The 17,602-nt window shown below is 42.8% G+C and overlaps 3 protein-coding genes and 1 pseudogene across 3 annotated transcripts in view; 1 reads left to right on the forward strand and 3 right to left on the reverse strand.

Annotated features, from left to right (window-relative positions):
• LOC142196122 (uncharacterized) overlaps positions 1–17,602 on the forward strand; it is a 783,446-nt pseudogene that overhangs the window by 371,527 nt on the left and 394,317 nt on the right.
• The window catches only part of LOC142196125 (uncharacterized), a 267,316-nt gene that overhangs the window by 228,739 nt on the left and 20,975 nt on the right, over positions 1–17,602 (reverse strand). The window lies entirely within an intron of this gene.
• Positions 7,543–9,884, reverse strand: LOC142196227 (uncharacterized). The gene is made up of 4 exons (XM_075266441.1): positions 9,866–9,884; positions 7,907–8,910; positions 7,685–7,739; positions 7,543–7,568 (listed from the first exon to the last, which is right to left on the reverse strand). The coding sequence occupies exons 1-4, from the start codon at positions 9,882–9,884 to the stop codon at positions 7,543–7,545; spliced, it is 1,104 nt and encodes a 367-aa protein (XP_075122542.1).
• LOC142196228 (uncharacterized) lies at positions 9,986–12,234 on the reverse strand. Its single transcript, XM_075266443.1, has 6 exons — positions 12,118–12,234; positions 11,839–12,006; positions 11,633–11,755; positions 11,293–11,448; positions 10,045–10,102; positions 9,986–9,993 (listed from the first exon to the last, which is right to left on the reverse strand). The coding sequence occupies exons 1-6, from the start codon at positions 12,232–12,234 to the stop codon at positions 9,986–9,988; spliced, it is 630 nt and encodes a 209-aa protein (XP_075122544.1).

Below are 17,602 nucleotides of genomic sequence, written 5' to 3' on the forward strand. Positions count from 1 at the left end.
TGGGTGGTTAGCAGTGTATTTCTGCCGCCGCTCCAATGTCTGAGAGATGGTGGGTTGTTGTAAAGAAGCGCCTGATGGTGCCTTTGATGGTGCAGGAGAAGGAGATAAGACAGGAACAGGGGAGGATGAGGGAGAAGTCAACAAAGTGGCGGAGGCAGATGAAGTGGTGTCCTGGCTCGTCCTCTGGAGTGCATCGCCAGCACAGTCAGCAGTGGCAGAGGCAGAGGCAGTGGCAGTGGCAGAGGCAGTGGCAGAGGCAGTGGCAGTGGCGTGAACGGCAGGCGGCCTTTGTCCTGCCGTTGCTGCCTGCCACTGATTCCAGTGCTTGGATTCCAAATGACGGCGCATTGAAGTGGTGGACAGGTTGCTCTTCTCAGAGCCCCTAATCAATTTCGAGAGGCAAATTGTGCAGACAACACTATATCTGTCCTAGGCGCATTCCTTGAAAAAACTCCACACCTTCGAGAAATGTGCCCTCGAGGTGGGAGTTTTTCGGGGCTGGGTACGAACTGGAACATCTTGGGAGATTCCGGGTGTGGCCTGGCTTCGCCTAAGCCGCTGACCTCTGCCTCTGCCTCTAGCTACCCTTTTTGGTGCTGCACCTGCCTCAACATCCACACTACTTTCCCCGCTTGACATCCCCCCTGTCCAGGTCGGGTCAGTGTCCTCATCATCCACCACTTCCTCTTCCAACTCCTGTCTCATCTCCTCCTCCCGCACAATGCGCCGGTCAACTGGATGCCCTGACGGCAACTGCGTCACATCATCGTCGATGAGGGTGGGTTGCTGGTCATCCACCACCAAATCGAACGGAGTTGGAGGAGACTCTAGTGTTTGAGCATCTGGACACAGATGCTCCTCTGTTAGGTTCGTGGAATCGTGACGTGGAGAGGCAGGTTGAGGGACAATGAAAGGAGCGGAGAACAGCTCTGGGGAGCAGGGACAGTTGGGGTTATTGTTCTGTGAAGCTTGGGAATTTTGGGAGGAAGGAGGACAAGACTGTTGGGTAATAGGAGGAGAGGAGGCAGAGTCTGACTGGCTGCTGGACAATGTGCTGTAAGCGTTCTCTGACAGCCATTGCAAGACCTGTTCCTGGTTCTCGGGCCTACTAAGGTTTGTACCCTGCAGTTTAGTTAATGTGGCAAGCAACCCTGGCACTGTGGAGTGGCACAATGCTTGCTGCCCCACAGGAGTAGGCACGGGACGCCCTGTGGCTTCACTGCTACCTTGCTCCCCAGAACCATTCCCCCGACCTCGTCCACGGCCTCGTCCACGTCCCTTTCCGGGAGCCTTGCGCATTTTGAATTCCCAGTTAGAAATTGGCACTATATACCAGTAGCAAAAATTGTGGGTGCACGTAACCCCAATATATTCTTTGAATTCCCAGTCAGACAATGGCACTATATACCAGTAGCAAAAATTGTGGGTGCACGTAACCCCAATATATTCTTTGAATTCCCAGTCAGACAATGGCACTATATACCAGTAGCAAGAAATGAGGGTATTTGTAACCCCAATATATTCTTTGAATTCCCAGTCAGACAATGGCACTATATACCAGTAGCAAAAATTGTGGGTGCACGTAACCCCAATATATTCTTTGAATTCCCAGTGAGACAATGGCACTATATACCAGTAGCAAGAAATGAGGGTATTTATAACCCCAATATATTCTTTGAATTCCCAGTCAGAGAATGGCACTATATACCAGTAGCAAGAAATGAGGGTATTTGTAACCCCAATATATTCTTTGAATTCCCAGTCAGACAATGGCACTATATACCAGTAGCAAAAATTGTGGGTGCACGTAACCCCAATATATTCTTTGAATTCCCAGTCAGAGAATGGCACTATATACCAGTAGCAAGAAATGAGGGTATTTGTAACCCCAATATATTCTTTGAATTCCCAGTCCGACAATGGCGCTATATACCAGTAGCAAGAAATGAGGGTATTTGTAACCCCAATATATTCTTTGAATTCCCAGTCAGACAATGGCACTATATACCAGTAGCAAAAATTGTGGGTGCACGTAACCCCAATATATTCTTTGAATTCCCAGTGAGACAATGGCACTATATACCAGTAGCAAGAAATGAGGGTATTTATAACCCCAATATATTCTTTGAATTCCCAGTCAGAGAATGGCACTCTATACCAGTAGCAAGAAATGAGGGTATTTGTAACCCCAATATATTCTTTGAATTCCCAGTGAGACAATGGCACTATATACCAGTAGCAAAAATTGTGGGTGCACGTAACCCCAATATATTCTTTGAATTCCCAGTCAGACAATGGCACTATATACCAGTAGCAAAAATTGTGGGTGCACGTAACCCCAATATATTCTTTGAATTACCAGTCAGACAATGGCACTATATACCAGTAGCAAAAATTGTGGGTGCACGTACCCCCAATATATTCTTTGAATTACCAGTCAGAAACTGGCACTATATGGCAGTAGCAAGAAATGAGGGTATTTGTAACCCCAATATATTCTTAGAATTCCCAGTGAGACAATGGCACTATATACCAGTAGCAAAAATTGTGGGTGCACGTAACCCCAATATATTCTTTGAATTCCCAGTCAGACAATGGCACTATATACCAGTAGCAAAAATTGTGGGTGCACGTACCCCCAATATATTCTTTGAATTACCAGTCAGAAACTGGCACTATATGGCAGTAGCAAGAAATGAGGGTATTTGTAACCCCAATATATTCTTTGAATTCCCAGTCAGACAATGGCACTATATACCAGTAGCAAAAATTGTGGGTGCACGTAACCCCAATATATTCTTTGAATTCCCAGTGAGACAATGGCACTATATACCAGTAGCAAGAAATGAGGGTATTTATAACCCCAATATATTCTTTGAATTCCCAGTCAGACAATGGCACTATATACCAGTAGCAAAAATTGTGGGTGCACGTAACCCCAATATATTCTTTGAATTCCCAGTCAGACAATGGCACTATATACCAGTAGCAAAAATAGTGGGTGTATATAGCCCCAATTCTATTGCTAGGGGACTTGCAGGGTATTTCTGAGGTGAAGGTGGGGGGGCACACCGTTGGAACGGGGATTTGGGGTGTATATATGGGGTATACGGGAATACACTGTCAGTGTGTTCCATTCAGGATCCTGGGAAAGCTGGGTTGCGGCGATTGAGCCCGTCAGTGCCACGTTACACTGACAAGCTTCTCCCTGGAATTGAAGTTATATGTAAGCCCAATATATTCTTTGAATTCCCAGTCAGACAATGGCACTATATACCAGTAGCAAGAAATGAGGGTATTTATAACCCCAATATATTCTTTGAATTCCCAGTCAGACAATGGCACTATATACCAGTAGCAAAAATTGTGGGTGCACGTAACGGGTTAAAAGCCTCTCTGGATTTCCGTCAAAGTAGTTTCCCGGGTTTCGGCACCAAATTGTCAAAGTTGTAAATCGACTATATCCTGGATCAATCAGTCAGTCCAAATTAATGAGCATATTTGTGCACAATTGCCAAGAATGAGACAGACACAGAGTTCCGTTTCAATGCCAGCTAGATGATCTTCTCAGCCCTTCCCAACAGCATTGCTGACGTTTATTCAAAGCTCACACACACTTAAGAGACAAAGCAAGGAGGAGTTAATGAATCTTTGGCATTCCTGAGTGTTGTCCATCTCTCATTGGCTTCAGACCTCTGACATCCGGCTGGGCACCACCTCCTCTGACCTAAAGAATTCCACCAGAGGCATGGCAAATAGGAAATAAGCTCCATCTTGGATTCAAAGTCCTTTGTTCAATACTATAGGCACATAGTGGAAGGAAAAATTAGTATTTCTTCATGTTCTCAGACTTAACAGCATGAAACACGAGGTTTAGGTATGTTGCCTAAGTTTAGGATGTCAAAAAGGTGGAACCTAGAATGTTGAGCAAGTGAAAAGATTGCTCCAGCAAGTGAACATAGGTTGATATAAGCTGATTGAAATTAGGATTGTCCCCCATTGTGTAAAATTGTCATGTAATGATGTTTTGGGGGTTTTTTAAAAGGGAAAAAAAAAAAAGAGAGGAAAATTCCTTTGTTTCTATACTTAGAGAATTAGAAGTCACTCCCATATCTGCTGTGTAATGCCCCCTGTGTGTGATTTTGTTGTATGACCAGGAGATTGATTTGATCTTTCAGTTAATGTTTCTGCTCTCCCTGCTGATATATATATGCAATAAGGTTAGGTACATATTCAGTTTATGTATATATATATATATATATATATATATATATATATATACTGTATATATATGTAAACTGAATATGTACCTAACCTTATTGCATTGGTATTATGAGATTGTACAAATGTGTTTCTGTTTTTTTAAGAGAGATTGCTGAAGTCTGTAGTCCTACACAAGACACAGCTATGAGATACAGGGGGGATATCCAGCCACAGCTATGAGTGGGATAGGCAGCTATGCGAACTGCAGCATGATAAGATAATACTGGCTCTTTCAGTATTGTCTAGCCCTGACCTTGCAGAGACTCTGTAAATCTCTTTCACAGAACATGAAGTGATTTGGAAAAAAAACAAAACAGAAGACCAAAGCCATTGTTATTGAATATTGAATTGTAATTTAAGGTTGTTTTCCTCAAGTTCAGTCCACGTACATTAAATTGTGTTAAAGTTCATTTCTCTGACAAGTCACATTTGCTTGCTGCATTAGAAGATTTTTTTTTTCCGGGGGGGGGGGGGGTAAAGACAACTTTAAAATTATTATAGATAGTCTTGGATTTGGGAAAGATGGTGGATCCTGCATCAGATATGCCACAGTCACCGAATATGAGGTAAACCAAGCATAAGGAGACCTATTATGGGACTCAACGGGTCTCAGTTCATGAGAAGCCATCACTGGAAGGGGTACAAGGCCTAAGGGTAGGTGTCTGCTATAGTAGGACTATGGTCCTATCCGTAGAGTGAGAGCTTTCCGTAGGGTTAATGTTAAGCCTAAAAGGATTTCCAGGCTACTCAGGTAGTGATGGAGACCCTGCTGCGGCTCCCCACATAGGTGGGTATAGTCAGAAGTCATGGCACACACCAAGGCTGATATGAAAGAAAGTAGAGGTAACATGTGGGCAGACACTGCCACTAACCCAGCTGCAGAGGCCTAGGAAACATGCCTAACCACAGGGGTCACCATAATAGACCCAAACCTTTTAGCTCTCTTTTCAGGTTTTACAACACTGATGCACTAAAAATGGTCCAGGAGGAAAGACGACTTGGAAACAGCATGGATCAAAGAGGATGAATGAGTCCTGATGTCCGGTGGTAAGACAGTATTTTTACTGAGAGCATTTGTTCCCATTGATGGCATAAGCAGATCATTACTAAGTGCTCTGTTTAGAAGTAGCCATGTGTGACCCGGTGAGCAGAGGATGGGCAGCTGCAGGATTTAGCATCACTACAGTCAGATATATGTGAGCCTGCATGGCTTGTGGTAAACACAATGTAGGCCAAAAAATGAGACGTTTCTCAGAGCCATACTTGGAGCCCTTGTACCTGTTCCAGAGATTGCAGGTTAACTATATGCGGTTACTAATGGTGAGACAGTATGGCTACGTGCTTGTGAGTATAGCTATCTCTCTCTTTAGGATGGCTTGGGGCAGATCTGGTGAAGAAAACCACCACAAACAGGACAGCAGATAGACGGCTACTAAAGATGTAGTGTAAGTAAGATCCCCGAGACCATCAAAGTGATAATGGAACTCACTAGACAGGACAGGTAATGAGAAAATGTATACTATGGGGTAGAACAAGTGTATCTTACCCCCATGCAGTCCCCAAAAGTATTGAAAAGTCTTTATCACTTATCACTTGTATTTGTTTTCTCTGTAAGGTATATTCTTGATAGGAGAAATTAGCCTTAGCCCTAGATTTGGATTGTATTGTTCATAATTGTCCAGATGTCGTCTGATGTGCTGACTATGTGATAAATCATCAAAACCATATGATTACTGTATATTTTCAGTTTCTCCTTCCCTCCATATTCTGAGTTATTGGAAGTAACTTATAAGCTATAACCCAAAGATTGGATGGTGATAAGAGACACATGAGATTCAATGGTCCCTTCCAGTTCCTGTTGATAACCAATACAGCTGTGAGATTATAAGGAAAGTCTTGTTATACTGATAGAGGATAAGGATCCTGAGAAGGAAACCTAAAGGACCATTGGATCAATTGGACTATATCACTGCGGCCAAGGAGGGCTGTGTTAGATTTTTGGAACATTGACCCTGATGAAAATTTATAATGTAAATTGTGATAATATTCTATTATTTTGTTTGAAAATGTCTGAACTAACATGAACACATATAGTCCTGACACCTGTTCAGAAACAGAACAAGGGTACGTTTGTACTAAGAGGAGTATTTTACTAGAACCATGTCTCCTACACTGTAATGACTAGAATACCTACCACTGCAGGCCATATTATGGTAGAGGTGGCTCCAAAGTTTGTTTGTATAGTCACAGACGACAAACAAACACTGTCGCCCCTGAACCTTACAGCACCATTTACTGGGGGCCTTAGAAACGGCTCTAGTCTTGTTTGGAAAGATGAGACATTTGTGCTAGATAGTGAGCTTGATCTATACTGAACCACAGAAATTCATGTCGATGTATCTAACACTAGTAATCTTATAGTTTACATGGGTAAATTACAAAACTTGTTGAATCAGTCAGCTATTAAAAAGCATATTAATGAATTTAATCACACCTTGCACAATAACTAAGAGCAGTCTTATCCAAAGATAATGTTATGCATTTAGCCTCTGATAGTCAAGAACTAACAGTGTATCATTGGTATGATCTATTCACTGGATGGCCACCCACGGCTGGGAAGTTATTTCACTGCATGAAAAATCCGATTATTATACTCGCTGTATTGTTTTTATTTATGACTCGTTTTAACCTCTATGTGTTTTACAAAATGAGGCAAAACTGGAACAACCTTGACCGATATGTAAGATAGTTCTAGTCTAATATTAATTGACTAAGTCACCCTTTTAACTAACTCAAAATCTATTTTCATGTTTTGTTTTTTACATGGTCAGTCTGAATATATCCCTTCTTATCCTGTGGAAAGGGGTTAAAAATACACCTACACCCACCCCAATCACTCCCCGTCCCTACAACAGTGATAACTTAAGAGGAAGGGCCCCTGATACCACTATCACAATGAGAACCTATTCACACCCTAATGGAAAGTGACAATATTTACGATACACAAGAGATCTCAAAAGGAACCAAAATTATGAAAAAGGTTCTTCAAAACTTTATTATCACAAATAAAATAATCCATACACAGTAAAAACTAAAATAAAACAGTGAGAGCCTGTCTGAGCAAAGCAGAAGGAACCGGCGTCAAGGGGGCAAATACTTTAATGGTAGATAAGCATTTCACAAGCCATCTAGACCAGTATTAGGAGTGAAAATGATGAAATATGAATAGTGGAGAGTCGGCCCAGTGAGATACATTAGTAGGTACTGGTCCTGAGATGTCTACTCCATGGTGGCAGCTTCTAACTCTGGAAATACAACACCATGTTAGGATGAACACATTCTGGACATGGAAATGGCCTCTCTCTCCTGTATGAACTCTGATGAACTAGAAGACTGGATTTCTGTGTATAACATCTTCCACGTGCTGGACATGAATATGGCTTCTCTCCTGTGTGAATTCTCTGATGTACTTTAAGCTATTGATTCAATTTGAATGATTTGCCAGAATCTGAACAAGCCTATGATTTCTCACTTCTGTGAATTGTCATATGAACGGAAAAACTAGATTGCGTGCTAAAAGAGATTCTATATTCAGGACATGAAAAAAAAAAAAAAGCTACTCTTTGTGAATTCTTTTATGTACCCTAAGATTAGACTTCCAAGTAAAACACCTTCCGCATATAGGACATTTAAAGGTATCCTTTTCTCTGTGACTTATCTGATGTTCCTCAAGATATCTTTTCAATTTGTATGATTTGCCACATTCTGAACATGCATATGGTTTCTCACCGCTGTGAGTTCTCATGTGATTGATAAGATTAGGTTTACTTTTAAAAGAAAATTTACATTTAGGACATGAAAAAGTCTTCTCTTCTGTGTGAATTCTCAGATGTGCTCTAAGACCAGATGTATGAGTATAAGAATTTCCACATTTAGCACATTTAAATAGCTTCTCTCTTGTGTGACTTCTCTGATGTATTACAAGAGTAGACTTCTGAGTAAAAGACTTTCCACATTTAGTACATGTATATGGCTTCTCTCCTGTGTGAATTCTCTGATGTACTGTATAAGCAGACTTCTGAGTAAAAGACTTTCCACATTCAGTACATTTAAATGGCCTCTCTCCTGTGTGAATCCTCTGATGTACTATAAGAGTAGAGTTGTAAGCAAAAGTCTTTCCACATTTAGTACATTTATATGGCTGCTCTCCTGTGTGAGTTCTCTGATGTACCTTAAGATATTGATTAGATTTGAATGATTTGCCACAATATTTACATCTATGTATTCTTTCTCCTTTGTGAGTCTTCATGTGCACCAAAAGAATATTTTTGTTTTTAAAAGATTTGCCACATACATTACATGTGAATAGCTTCTCTCCTGTGTGGATGCTCTGATGATCCTGTAGATTAGATTTTTTGGTAAATGATTTCCCACAGTCTGTACCTAAAAATGGTTTTTCACCTCTGTGAACCTTCAGGTGTCCGCAAAGAGAAGATTTCTCTTTAAAATGTTTCCCACATACAGGGCGCGAGAAAATTTTAGGTCTATTTCCAGTATTTTCTATGGCGATCTGTGATTTATTCTCTTCTGTTTCAGAACAAGGGGATACAAGGCGTTGTCCATGGGAGTCGGATATCTGGTCTTCACCTGAAAAACAAAAATAAATTCAAAAAAAAATCTAAAATGCATACCATGAGCAAAAATACTGTCACCAGTTTAGAGCAGAGGACCCTGCAGGGACCCCTGGGGTACACCACATATAACAGCTATTTTTGAATTAGCCGGCTTTTCTTGATATGCTAATTTGTCAGCACAGAGCACCGGAAGTTCACTGAGCACAGAGTCATGCGTAGAAACAGGGGGAGGGGAGAGCAGGGAAGGCTGCTGCTGCAGCCGATAGCTCAGCCTTCCCTTCTCTTACCTGCCCCTGTTTACACACATCACACAGTGCTCAATGAACTTCCGGTGCTTCGTGCTGGCAAATTAGCAAATCGATAAAAGCCAGCTAATTCAAAAATGACTGGGGAGGATTAATGAATAAAAGGTTTTGTCTGGAAAAGCCTTTCTGAAGTCTATGCAAATATATCCCTAGTTAAAAATGAGTTTTCCCAATGAGAGATTCTCTTAAAAGCTTATGTAATTGCAGAGAACATTGTACAATTGTATTTCTCTCTCCTTCCCTTGGTTACAAGCAGGGAGACGGATTTACATAAACTCAGTGTGATAAGGTCAGAGGCCGCGTTGATGACCAATTGACAAATAATTCTGGGTAACTGTCATCCTAATTAGAAAGGCTAGGTGCTAGCGACGAGGCATAGACACCAGACACACAATGTTGGTATTAACTCCTCTCTTAGCCGACGAGGAAGTGCACTGATGTACTTTATTAAGGCAACTTGGATCGATATAGCAGCAGAGAAAGAAGGAGAGATAATAACGTCTTTATAGTCATTCCTGATTGGCGTGGTATGTCTCAATCACACAGAAAGAGAACATTTAAGCGGTTCAATATACAGCCAGCTACTCCTGGTCTTGTACTGTGTCTATAGGGAGCTGTCTTCTGGCAGCAACCCAAGCTTTTCTTGCACATAAAGAATCTCACTCTGAAGTGTAGGCCCCATCTTGCCACGTAACACTATATTCCAGTCTCAGGCATAAGCAATTATATCTAGTATTCAACTTTTAAGGATAATGTTTTTCATACGTTACATGCTTATAACCTTCACAAGTCTGCAATGTATAAGGGAAGAAGAAAACACAACATGGATGAAAGGCTCTTACCAGTCTCTGACACTGATATGGGGATCTCCAGGCCGCTCGTCCTACTGTCATCACTTTCCTGTAATCATGAAATGAGGATGAGAAGGGTCTCGAGTTTATCTTTTATCCAGAAGAAGGTCAAAAAACACAGAGTGAATACAAAAAGTAGAAGGATCTGAAGCAGCAATGAGACAGGACCAACATTCATCCAAATATCTTACAATATCTTACAGCTGGAGTCCATCTTGGAGTGGACAGCTCAGATCATGGACACCAGTTCTTAGATTATTTTAGAGAAGTCACAGTAAAAACAAACAAACAAAAAAACCCAACAACGTTTCATCACTCCCAATCATCAAAACTTCTTCCTTCCAGACAGATAATGTTTTTTTTTTCTTTTTGTTTTTTTTTTTTAATATATATTTAGCTCCCACATTATACAACTCCTGTGCCCAGAACTGATCTGTATATTCTAAGATGAGACTGCACCGATGATATGTAAATAACTAAGATAATGTCCATATCTCGTGGATCACTGACTCTTCCAGTACACAACAATAAGGTGTTAGCCTTAGCAGCAGCTGACTGGCATTGTGCTGTTATTTAGTCCATGATTTCCATCTACACTGCACAACTAGACATTTATCTACACTGAAGATCAATTACCAAGTCGATGTCCAAACAGGTGAAAGTTCACCACAATCTATTATGGAACCAGAAACCATTTGTAGCCACGACCGAGCACAGCCAACAATATCATCCAATAGAGCGGAGACTCCACTGCTGCTGAGACGTGTAGTAGAAAGCTTCATGGCATCAATCTATAGAGGATTTACAGACATCTCAGCTTCATCTACCTGAGGATCCAGTGGGACATTCCGCTCTGGACAATCCTGGGAATATGGAGGACGGGGACATCTCTCTGGTGAATTTCTTGGACTGGATCCATCTATAGGAAATATACACAGTGACTGAATACATTGTCTATATGTGATGAGTGGATGATGGGGGAGTCTAGGTGACCCTCATACCTGGTCAATCATCATGAAGGTCTCCTCTTACCTGCTGATGTGAGGGGCTGCTGATCCTCCATCATCACCTCCTTGGACAGATCCTTGTGTCCTTCTAAATTCTCCCTTTTCTCCATGGAGAAATGACCAGTGACATCCTGACACCTTATAGGAACCTGACAACACAATGACACAGTCATCCCCAGAGCCCTCCCTTGGTGTTCTTGTATAATGTCCCAGCATTCCCAGCAGCGCTCACCTCTCTTAGCAGCTCAGTGATCATTCTGGTAATTTCTAGGATCTCCTGCTCAAGTGAATGAGGTGGAGGCTCGGTGATGGGGCTCGGGGGCCTGCTCCATCCTCCTGACACACGGGGTGTCACAATGCCACCAGACCACTTCACTACTGTGTAATCCTGTGTATGGTGAGACACTACAGGTCACTACAGAGAGTCTAAGAATCCTTCACCTGTCCAGTCATTTCCCTGGTTTATTCCTAGAGATAAGAGTGATGTCATGTGAGACTCTCACCTCTCCAGTGATCAAGGAGATGATCTCCAGGGCCAGCTCTAATATCCTTGTAGCCATGTGGTTTCTGGCCTCAGCCATCCCTGGTGGGTCACTGTTCATCATCACCTCCTTGTACAGATCCTTGTGTCCTTCTAAATTCTCCCTTTTCTCCATGGAGAAATGACCAGTGACATCCTGACACCTTGTAGGAACCTGACAACACAATGACACAGTCATCCCCAGAGCCCTCCCTTGGTGTTCTTGTATAATGTCCCAGCATTCCCAGCAGCGCTCACCTCTCCGCTCAACAGCTCAGTGATCCTGCTGGTAAGTTCTAGGATCTTCTGCTCAAGTCTCCGTGAAGGAGGTCGAGGCTCGGTGATGTGACTCAGGGTCCTGCTCCATTCTCCTGACACAAGAGGTGGCACAATCCCAGCAGGCGTCTTCTTCACTACTGTGCAATCCTGTGTATGGTGAGACACTACAGATCACTACAGAGTCTAAGAATCCTTCACCTGCCCAGTCATTTCCCTGGTTTATTCCTAGAGATAAGAGTGATATCATGTGAGACTCACCTCTCCAGTGATCAAGCAGATGATATCCAGGCTGAGCTCTAATATCCTTGTAATCCTTGCAGCCATGTGGTTTCTGGCCTGGACCATCCCTGCTGGGTCATTGATGGGGAGAACCATTGTTTTACAAAAAACTTAAGCTTTAAATACTGAACCTGAGAAGAAACAAGGAAGATAAAGTGAAATCCCATCTGGAAGAACGTCTTACATGAAATACAGCGTCTCACTAATTGAAAATGATGAAGGACTCCTAGTATATAAGAGATGACAAAGTATATACAGTTACAAGAAAAATAAAGTCCACGCTCTTGAACAAAGGCATAAATTCTGTAAAAGCCAAAACGAGAGGAATAAAAAAAAAAAAAAAAAAAACTAAACAGCAGATTCCATGGTTATTATTTATTGCACAGAAACTAGGCCAAAAGGAAAAAAAAAAAGTCATTTGTATTTGCAAAATAAATAAAGTTACGCCCCCAGATAGAGGGGTCAAACTACTATAACACTGGTCTTCTAGTTCTGTCTTAGAAAAGATATGTAAATCATTGCAGGTCTGGTCAAGTACTAGGTCCTGCCACAAGAGGTGATAGAAGAGCTTACAATGCTGCCCTATACAAAAACTCTCAGAATACTTTTGGGTAGAGTATCTCTTGATAAGAAATCGTTGGTTTTGATGTCTCTGATGCATTCAAAGACATTTTCCTAAGCCGACAAATTTTCAGAGGGGCCTCATCACTGGAAGCGGGGTGCTTGTACTTCAGGGCTGTTCTAACCTCTCTGTTAGGAGGTTTTGAGTGCAGTAGTTACCAGTGCCGCACCTCCCATGAGGCGACCTGAAGCGAGCGCTTCAGGCGGCGCTATGCCAGGGCCTCAGGGAGGGCGGCATTTTTGCTAATCTAAGCCAGTCCAGGACAAGCTGTCCTGGACTGGCTTAGCACGGAGCGGTGGTTTGGGGAGGCCACTGGAGCAGCGCTGCTCCAGCAGCCTCCTCGCATGCTCAGGCAGAGAGTAGGCAGTCTTCGGGCCTACACTCTGCCAGCGAACGGCACTAAGCCCCGTCCCCTCCACTAAGCCACGCCCCCACTCCACCGGCAGGGGGGGGGCGGCTTTCTGCACTTCGCCTCGGGCGGCGAAAGGGGCAGGTTCACCCCTGGTAGTTACGTAACGGCACTGTTATGGTCCGGGGATCTCCGACCATAGAATGGCCCCTGACTGATAACGTCTCAGTCAAGTTAGACAGAAAACACAAAAGAAAAATCAAAAATCAGGAGTCTGAGCAGTTTGGAATATCTAGTGTGTGTGTACTCCTACACCCGGCCTTGCACACTAGAAGTAGCCGTGGGCCCGACTAACTAACCTGAGTGGGCACGAACACAGCCGGAGAGATAACTCACCTAATAGTGAAACAGAAACCCCTGACTAGTTTAATGTTTATGAGCAGAAAAAGATACAGCAAAGCTCCGCCCAGGTGTCCGACTGCACAAACGGTGAATATGAGGAACACAAAGTATAGAGGAGAAAAATGTGAAACACAGAAATCCTGACACTATGCAAAGGGATAGAAAAAACAGAACTTATATCACACACAAAAACCCTGCAAAAGTCCAAACATCCAAACAGTAAAAAGCCTGGGGGTCACTGCACCCGGAACAACTAGGCTTGGATAAGGAAGCTCAATACTTAGCTCTTAACTGTAATTCAGGATAAAGACACCCCCGGAGCCATCAGTAAAGGGGGACATGACTTTGGGATGGGGGAACCAATAATTCCTGCAGTTTCTTCTTTGTGCAGTAGTTGTGTACAATTATACAGACTGGTTCAGCTCTAAGAGTATATATAAAGTGTATATTCTGCTTTAGGATATAGCGCCTAGTGTGTTACTGTAGGGAGGGAGGAGTTGAGGATCAGATGTCATTTCCTGTCTCCTCCATCCATCCAGGTCTGCTGTATCAGGGAGTATAATACTGGGGTCTATCACCTCACACAGCACTGGTGTCACCACATTACACAGCACTACTAGTGTAGTATCACCAACTATACTATATATACTGCAGTATGACCTCAGGATATATACAGTCACAGAGTCCTCTCATGTATTTACCTCACACACTGCAGTATATAGCTGATATATCATATATACTACTATATAATACAGACTGTTCATGGGGACTGAGGGTCTCTCTATGGTGGAGCTGGGAAGTGACATGTAATGGAGACCCTGTGGTGAGAGAGGTACAGCCTGGTATCAGATATACAGTGAGGTGATGTTACTGGCAGCCGCACTGATAATCCCTGTATATACCGCCATCATACTGGGGATAGATTATAGCTAATAATATCTATGTAATTTATCAGGGTAATACTGTGTATACTGGCCATAATGTATACAGGTTATTTTTAATTGGGGGGGGGGGGTTCTTGGAGTTGGTTGAAATTGTCAGAGGTGGGGAAACATGGTGGTTGGTTTCCCCTAGGATTATTTATCTTGGTCTGGCCGGTCTTTGGGCTCCTGCTGGGAGTGTCCCGGGGAGGGGTTATTATATGTGGTATCTGCCATTCTGGGTGTTATGGGGCCCCTGAGCCAGTGCTTGTGGCTGGGGGTAATTTGGGAACAGATTGGCGGCCAGACTTTTGTAGCTCCAAGGACCCCCTCAAGAGGAAGGTTTTGTATCCGGAATAGTTAAGTGCTTGTGTTATTATTACCTCTTCCTTTATATGGCGTCTAATTATCTATATATGACCTCCGTATTAGAGCCCAACACATTTATATAATGGATATCAGACAAATACTGCAGCAAGTTATTGTATTTCTTAGTCTTCATGTAGCCGGTGACTGAGGAGCTTTTACAGTCTGTATCCAGATAAGTATATAGATCACCATTATTATATGTTACATCATATACTGCAGCCGCTCCCATTACTATGGTATATACTATGTGATGGGATATATCTCAGTGGGGTCCTATATCAGTATAATGTCCCCACTGACAGCTGCTGAGTCTTTCCTTATTACCTACATGGCTCTGGATTATTCTGGAGCTGGTGTAACGTAATATTATTGCTTATACAGTATTTAGGATGAGCCGTCTAAGTTATTATTTCTTTTAAGTTCTTATAAGTTATTTCTGCTAGAGCACCTTTAATTACATGGTGCAGTATATATATATATATATATATATATATATATATATATATATATTATATATAGTGATTTATATACATAGTCCTAACATAAGTCCAATACATACATGTCTCACTAGCTGAGTGATCTAGTACAGATAGAAGAGAGGACCTTGTGTGTCGGGGCCTCCAATTTTTAGGCCAGTGTTTTACTCTATTACTGTCACTGGCCTTGCCTTATTATGTAACCCTAAAGGATCTGGTTACTTAGGATTGGGACGCGTACAAGTACTTCAAATTCACTGTTTAACAGGTTGTTTGCGATACACTAACAAGTTTTTTGGGTTTTTTGCCATTTCTTGTTCAAATATGTTTAACAGAATGTAATCTAGTTATTTACTAATGTGTTTTCTTAATACTTTAGCTTAAATATAATCCTAAACTATAGCTATAAAAGTTATGTGAACAGGCAGCAAGGAAGCCGGATGGGCCAGGACTCAGATGCAGATGAGATAGCAGCTTCAGACAAAGAGACCATGTCTGGGACACAGGAACTGAAGAGTAAGACCGGCATCAGACAGCATGCAAGGTGGAGCTTCAATAGCAGAAACAGGAGTATTCAGAAGGCCAATTGGATATCAGATCCACCTGCATAGAGTCCTAGCACAGCAGAGAAACCTAACCCCTTCCGAGGCCAAGCCACACTACAGCAATGATCAGCAGTGCAGCCCATTGCACAATCCATGCAAGAATGTAACCGCAGACCGCATGCTCAGTGTGAACACTCCCCTACCGCGCATTGGACAATTCACATGCAGAATGCCATTCAGACACTCTACAACTGAACCTAACAGGCTGAGACCGCAGAGACCGGGTCATAACAGGCACACACACATCAAACAGTCTCTGTGTGGTCCGAAAGATGACCAGTAGAGAGGTTTCACGTGTCGGAAAGCACAAGTTGCCTCTGCAGTTTCCATGTCCACCATCGAAACACAGGGGGCACCTTCATTACACCCCCTTGCTCTTCCCACACCATTTCCAGGAATTTAAAGGAAAAAAAATTTGATGTCGCATTGACCATTACATACATGTTCTGCCATTGCCAGCTGTTACATTGGCGTCATGAATGAGAGACTTGGACTGTACAGACTGGACTCATTGTCTATAGCAGTGGTCATACAGTCTCAGGGGTTACGTGGCTGAGGACCACTGCTCTAGGACTGGTAGAATTAGTGAGTGCTCAGGATACATGCCGCTGCTGGGGGGCTACTGATGCCCAAATATTCCACAATCTTCACATCCTAAAGGCACAATGGCTAAGTAGAGGCAGCCATGGGGTCAGGTCTCCACTATAGCAGCAGATAGTCTGTGCTGAGTAGTCAGATAGCTTCTAGTCTATGACCTGATGAGTAAAAAGCTGGTGGCAAGATAAGAGACCCTCAGAACATTAAGTGTGTGCTTGCCTTGGGTGCCTCCTCAAGCAAAGCGATTTGTTTGCCATGCTGTGGTGCCAATTTTCCTTCCTCACCGGAGATTGGGAGCCGGGTCTGTCATATCACCAGTGTCCATTGCAGTGCTCAGTTGGACGTTTAGAGAGTGAACTTGACTTGAAAGAGGTTCAGATACACTGGTCTATAGTAATGAATCCAAGATCTGATGCCGAGGACACACACGGCTCGGTGATATGTACAGGATATCCTGACACCACCATACGTGTTGGTTCTTTTGGCATAGCGGACCGCCGGTACTAGTAGGATAATCCTCACCCACACATAAAGGTTCCCCAAGAACGTCTCCACCAGATTACATAACTTCCTGGTCCTGACCGGCCACCAGATTTATCACTAAACCTCCATTTATGGGACCAGCTGGGACATCATCAACCTACAAGTGTGCAGGATACCACACAAAACCTATATACCTCCATGTCCTGCCGTATCTCATCTTGTATCCAGACTACAGGTGTAACATCTGTGGTAAATGTACTGCTATATACCACACAAAACCTATATACCTCCATGTCCTGCCGTATCTCATCTTGTATCCAGACTACAGGTGTAACATCTGTGGTAAATGTACTGCTATATACCATACACAGCCTGTATATACCTCCATGTCTTGCCGTATCTCATCTTGTATCCAGACTGCAGGTGTAACATCTGTGGTAAATGTACTGCTATATACCATACACAACCTGTATATACCTCCATGTCCTGCCATATCTCATCTTGTATCCAGACTGCAGGTGTAACATCTGTGGTAAATGTACTGCTATATACCATACACAGCCTGTATATACCTCCATATCCTGCTGTCTCATCTTGTATCCAGACTACAGGTGTAACATCTGTGGTAAATGTACTGCTAT

This window comes from Leptodactylus fuscus, chromosome 2 (assembly GCF_031893055.1).
Source record: "Leptodactylus fuscus isolate aLepFus1 chromosome 2, aLepFus1.hap2, whole genome shotgun sequence".
NCBI classification, from domain to species: Eukaryota; Metazoa; Chordata; class Amphibia; order Anura; family Leptodactylidae; genus Leptodactylus; species Leptodactylus fuscus.

Coding starts and splice junctions, on each gene's coding strand:
- LOC142196227 (XM_075266441.1), bottom strand. Junction 7,740..7,906: donor CTTGGAAGTCTAATCTTAGG/GTACATAAAAGA, acceptor TTGAATCAATAG/CTTAAAGTACATCAGAGAAT. Junction 7,569..7,684: donor GCCATATTCATGTCCAGCAC/GTGGAAGATGTT, acceptor TTGTATTTCCAG/AGTTAGAAGCTGCCACCATG.
- LOC142196228 (XM_075266443.1), bottom strand. CDS start 12,234: ATGGTTCTCCCCATCAATGACCCAGCAGGGATGGTCCAGGCCAGAAAC. Junction 12,007..12,117: donor TCTGCTTGATCACTGGAGAG/GTGAGTCTCACA, acceptor CACCATACACAG/GATTGCACAGTAGTGAAGAA. Junction 11,756..11,838: donor CTGAGCTGTTGAGCGGAGAG/GTGAGCGCTGCT, acceptor TTGTGTTGTCAG/GTTCCTACAAGGTGTCAGGA.